Source organism: Phyllobates terribilis, unplaced genomic scaffold, assembly GCF_046119375.1.
Source record: "Phyllobates terribilis strain yellow unplaced genomic scaffold, ASM4611937v1 Scaffold_13__5_contigs__length_258822181, whole genome shotgun sequence".
Classification (NCBI taxonomy): Eukaryota; Metazoa; Chordata; class Amphibia; order Anura; family Dendrobatidae; genus Phyllobates; species Phyllobates terribilis.
Window position 1 is genome coordinate 245,469,237 of NW_027362773.1, and position 6,000 is coordinate 245,475,236.

The 6,000-nt window shown below is 35.6% G+C and overlaps 1 protein-coding gene across 1 annotated transcript; it reads left to right on the forward strand.

The window, feature by feature from the left end:
- Positions 1–664: 664 nt before the first annotated feature.
- On the forward strand, positions 665–4,636 carry LOC141174688 (leukotriene B4 receptor 1-like). Its single transcript, XM_073659608.1, has 2 exons — positions 665–710; positions 3,028–4,636. The coding sequence occupies exon 2, from the start codon at positions 3,217–3,219 to the stop codon at positions 4,240–4,242; it is 1,026 nt and encodes a 341-aa protein (XP_073515709.1). The 5' UTR covers positions 665–710; positions 3,028–3,216; the 3' UTR covers positions 4,243–4,636.
- Positions 4,637–6,000: the final 1,364 nt, after the last annotated feature.

Sequence of the window (6,000 nt, forward strand, 5' to 3'; positions counted from 1 at the left end):
CTTCCACACCAAAGTTGACTAAAGAGGGTATAATGGACCTTGCTTTGTGCACTGGGGCACAGTCATGGGAAACAAAAAAGATCCATCTTCACACACTTTCCACGAAGTTGGGAACATATAATTCTCTAAAATGTCTTGTGATGATGAAGCATTAAGATTTCCCTTCTTAGAACTAAGGTCCCTAGTGATTTCTCGAGGGCATTATGTGGAAATCCACTTTTTCAGCCAAAGATCATGTGTGATCCTCCTCTGGGTAATACAAATATTAGCAATGTATACAATGGCCATACCCATTTTAGGTGCAAAGTGAATCACAAACTGTTTGAATTGTTCAAGGCCAACAAATTCCTAAAGCTTTGACATGAATTTGATTTGTATCAAAACAATTGGCTCATCTCTAATTTTTATCTCATTAATTGATGGTGGTCATTTAAGAGACTACACAACACTTGGTAATGGACCAATGCCAGTCTGCTGCTGACAGTCTAGGGCATCAGTGCATAAGTAGAGACAAAAAGGATTGGTCTCTGATCTTTTATTCCGTTAGATGCCACCTTTGATAAAGGCACCCAAATTGTCAGATAAAGGGATGATCAGGAAGTTAAAATCAGATTACATAATCTAGCTCCATCTTTTTCTTCATAAGTGCGCTGTTTGCTTCTACAGAATCTACTTGCAACTTTTCCCTTAGATGTGACTCATCCACTCTGGTAGGTAATTTCTACGCTACAGGATTGTGAGCTGTTCAAACCCCTAAATATATTTGTATGAATCTACAATTGCTGCAGTGATTTTGTTGAAGCAGAGACTATCAAAAGCAAGACAAAACTGATTGTGTTCATATTATTTAGAAAGTTGGGTTAAGTTTTACATATTCACTATTACTAGGAATGATACATGTCTGTATTATAGGGGAACTGTGGTGATATTACTAATGGGAACTATAAACGTCCGTCCTGAGAGGTCACTGAGACCATCACTGCTTGATGTACTATAGCTTTGACTCTTTTCAGGGTACATAAGTTGTGACAGTTATGGGATCACTTTGGCCATACCTGCTACAGTTATACTTGGGTCTTCACTGTTACAGAGACACTTTGGGTAGTACTGTTATTGGGGACACTGTAAATGGCACTGCTACTAGGGGAGCATCTGAAATCCATGGTCAGTCCAGGAAGTCTGTTTAATAGTGGACCTATCTTCAATTATTTAAGTATTTTTTTGTTTTCTTAAATAGCTATATCTATCAAACAATTATTGCTTAAAATTCTCCAGCATAAGAAAGTTATAAAGTTATTAAAGTGGAGTGAAAAGGTTCAATAAATAGTGTAAAAGTGTCTACTTCTTTCCTTTAACAAACTGCAAGTTGCCCAGACAGCCACATTAAATCCTATTCCTGTGCGCTAATATAGGGAGAAGTTTTCCAGTAATCTACAGAAAATGTGAATTTTACCAAAATAAGTAAAAATGTGACAACCCGCCAGTAATTCTCAGTACCTAAATGCCTTATCCACAATTAGCCCAAGTGATAGACACCTATGGATGTCCCTAAGAGAAAATTAATCTTTTTTAATATAGACACTGCAGTAGTGCGAAAAGCATCAGATCTATTTTCAGCTCACCACCAAGTAAATCCAACAGTCAGATCCAGGACAAGGTGTTTTGGTGCCCTAGGCAGGTAAAAAAATGGAAAAAAATACTTATCAATACCTGAAGTTTAGGTATCCTGGGATTTTTCAATCAAGGTTGGAGCAATAGAAAAAATCCAGAAATCCCAAAACAAAAAATGTAGAATATTAAAACATCATATTTAATGAAAAACAATTAAAAAGATATTAAAGGGGAATTAGAAAAAGGGGGCATAAAAAATTAGAGATAGGATGACGCGTTTCGGACCACCATGGTTCTTATTCATCTGCTAGGCAGGTGCCTAAGAGCAGTGAGACTACGAAACTCTGCCACATGAACTTGTAATGGTTGATTCAGTACTAAAATCCAAGAAGGGCCAGGATGCTTTTCTTGATAAATATAATATTATAGGTTTATGGGCACTAGATTCTGTGATGGGACGATGAACCAGGGAACTAGTCTGATTGCCATATGAGGAGTCAGGAAGGAATTTTTCCCCTAATAAAGCTAATTGTGTCTGCCCCATGGGGTTTTTGCCTTCCTCTGGATCAACATGATAGGCTATAGGTTGAACTTGATGGACTTAAATCTATCTTCAGCCTTAAAAAAATCTAAAACTACTATGAAACAATATCCCTTATCTGTAATGATGAGCTGTGCGCTCTGACCTCTTATCGCTAGTCTGTAAAATTCTGAAATGAATGCTGATTTCTCTGCCCTTATCTTTTATAGTCTTTGTCATGATCTCCCAAATTGACTTTACTAGACCATGTGATGTGATAACTGCAAAGCATTATAAGGAGCCCCAACTGCCAAGCCTGAGGTCATTCGCCCTCTTTTTGGTTGCTGCAGTCTTCAGCAATGTGTAAAATGGTGTCGGGCATTTTTTACTATGCGCACAAGTCAAATTGTAGATCATTCAAATTTTTCAGGGCCTGCAAATTTCTGGTACTTGAAAACAAAGTCAATTTGCAACAAATTGGCCACTCATCTCTAGGACCCAACTTTCAAGAATGGGGCCCCATCCTGTGTTACCAGAAAGGAAAGCAGGCTGCACATGTGCGACTCCATCCTTTTATATGGCAGTGCTAAAACATTGCCGGATGATGTGCTTGGTCATTTTTGAAACTACTATAGATGCGAATTGAGAAAATCATGCATTTGCAGCCCCTTTCCATTCTTGGAGGCCCCTCTCAGACAAAAATTGACATCATCTGTCAATATGCAATAATTTTTAACTATAGAAATAAACATTTAAAATAGTTTTACTGGTGACCTACAAGTTATTTATAAAATCCCAAATTTTACGTTATTGTTACTTACCTTCTGAGCCCCAAATTCTTCTTTAAGATTTTATTTATAGCTAAAATGTATTTATATGTATTCTTTGTCTTTCAGGATAATAGGACCTTCGATCCTCAAAAAATTGATTTCATGAAAATCGACTACTTTTATGGCAGTTTTAGTAGAACAGGAAAATTCATCTGAATTTTTTTAATTTTGCAATAGGCTTTTCACAATTTTTACACTGTGTTGGGCTACACTTTGCAATTCAGAAGAAACTCAAATATTTGTTCAAAAGCAGAAATGCTATCGTGCAATCTTTCTGAAGAAATTGACCAGAATTCTGACAATGTTTTTATAAAAAGTGTTTCATGTACCTTACTATCTTTGGCTTTCATCGTCGGTGTTCCAGGAAACATATTGGTAATATGGAGCATATATAAAAAGATGAAGAATATTTCTGTCACGGTGCTGTTAATCGGAAACCTCGCAGTCGCAGACCTCCTCATTCTGTTACCTCTGCCTATCTGGATATATAATACAGCAGTAAACAAGTGGGCTCTTGGATTGGTGTTTTGCAAGATCTTGATTTATATAATTTATTCTAATTTGTACGTCAGTGTCTTCCTCATAACTCTGTTGAGTATCGAACGGTTCTTGGCTGTATTTAAACTATTTCATCTCCAGAGATGGACCAAACAATGTGTTTTTCAAAAAACTACCATTTTAATTTGGATAACGGCCGCACTCCTTGGTCTTCTCTCTCTTCCATTCTATAACCCAAATCAAAGTGGACAACCTTTCCAATGCATTCTACATGAGTTTAACAGTGACACCCAGAAAGTAATTTTTCTTTTTTTGGAGATATGTATAGGATGTTTGGTTCCATTTTGTATCATTATCATTTGCTACACCTTCTTATGGAAAAAACTCAAAGAAATGAAATTTGGGGGGCGACATAAATCAGATAAAATAATCATCATTGTGGTGGGTACTTTCGTCATTTGTTGGATTCCATACCATACGTTCAACATTGTTAATATCGCCTCTGTTTTATCGGAAACATGCAGTCTTGAAGGAATTTTGGACCTTGGAGGAAATATTTCTGGGCCTTTGTTGTGTATAAACAGTTGTTTGAATCCTCTTTTTTATTTTTATTATGCGTTTAGAATGAAAAGTCCTACAAAGATCATCAGGCTAAATGTGCTTTTTGAGAAAATTGGAGGAATTGAGACAGAACCGAAGGCAAGTGAAAATTCTGAAAATACCCCAGACAGAACACCTCTTGATAACAGTGCTATGGTTGCTCTATACCATTCAGGTGCATAAACACCTTCAATAACTGGTTTGCTAAACACTTATTCAGTCTACTGCTACTCTTCCCGATCTTTCATACCCCTACATACCCAGTTGAGCAGAGCATTCTAGTATTTTCAATGGAAATGCCTTCTTTCTGCTAATATCACGTGTCAAAGAGACTCAGGAGGTCAACCAAACTTTATCAGCGGTTTTGGATAATTTTTTTACATGCCTGTACATGAATTAAATAATATAATAAGACCCTGTTGACATTTGTAGAGCCTCCATCACATAATCCATGTCATTAAAAGTCAACAGAAGCCATTTGGGGCAGGTGTCTTGTGTTAAAAACAAAAGTCACAACGCAGATGGGAGCCTATCCTAACTGGAAAATTTTTAGACAAAGGATATTAAAAATTGTTCTGCATACAAACAGTTTAAAAGACAAAAATATAAAAAAGAATACAAAAAATAAAATTATTTCTTTTCTTACTTTATTTACTTTTTTGACAAATCAATAGTTATTTTTAAAAGAATATGACTTCTTTAAATGTTTGCATTTTGTTACTCTATGGTTGTTATAAATGTTTACACTTGTGTTTTGCAATAAACTGTATTTATAAAGATGATTAATGTCGGTGGTCATGAATAAGGCATATAAAAACTACTGAAAAATAACCAGCTTTACACATCTTTTATGTGCTTTCAATGGATTTCTTTAAGTTTGTTGCAATTTTTTTAGGTGTATTTGTGTTTTCTTACTACAAAAGTGCAGGAGAAAATCTTTTATGTTGAAAAAGTTGAAAACCAATTTAAGTGCAAGTAGTTTTTTTACGTGTTCTAAAATGCAGACAAGAAAAGTGTATAAAAAGGATGCCTAATATATAACACATGGACATGCAAATGTGGCTACCCATACCTTTCTATGAATTTTATTAAATAAGTTTCCCCTTAATTTGAAACTTACTGGATAAGGAACCAGCATACCTCCCGGACTACTCCTTGCCTTTGGCTTCTGTGTCCCTCTGCCAGTCCCCTAGTTTAAATCAGGATACCAGATGCAACAGTATCAAGCTTAATTTATAATTATTGCACCAGAATCAAGGTTTATTATATAAGTACAGCACAATAACAATGCTTAGTATAAATATATATGGTACCAGAACAATGAATTGATAATTATTATGGCACCGGAGCTCAAAATAGATGAATTATGGAGTCAATGATACCCCTGCTGTATAATATTTATAATTTATTTTATGTGAAACCTCAGCTGCCAGTGTGGCCTAGACAGTGATAAAAGTATACTAGGATAAGAGTTGTTGATACAAAAAATGGTACCACCTATTATCTCGCTTTGGAAGATTATCACGAGGTGAAAATATAAAAAGTAGTTTGTATTGGCAAAAAAAGTTTAGCATTTTGTCACCCAAGTGCTGTGGATTTGCTGCAAATTGACCCCTTTGCATTTAAAAGGTTAAATGTAGAATGAATACATTTCTGCTGCAGATTTCCTATTCATCTCTATACTATTATAATTGTAATAAGCTGCAGTTTTTCTGTATATAAAGTCTGTGCCTTAGTGGACATACCCTGATCAGATACCGAGGCCAGTAATTTACATGTGATATCTTTTTTAATTGGAGTCTCACACTTTCCTTTTTCCTTTCCATCCATCCCAGACCACAATGATGACTTCTACCAGCTTTACTTGCTAACCAAATTGATCATACAATATATCTAAACAACTGTCATGTAATACTGATTTTTCAATCCAAAGGTCACCTC

Coding starts and splice junctions, on each gene's coding strand:
- LOC141174688 (XM_073659608.1), top strand. CDS start 3,217: ATGCTATCGTGCAATCTTTCTGAAGAAATTGACCAGAATTCTGACAAT.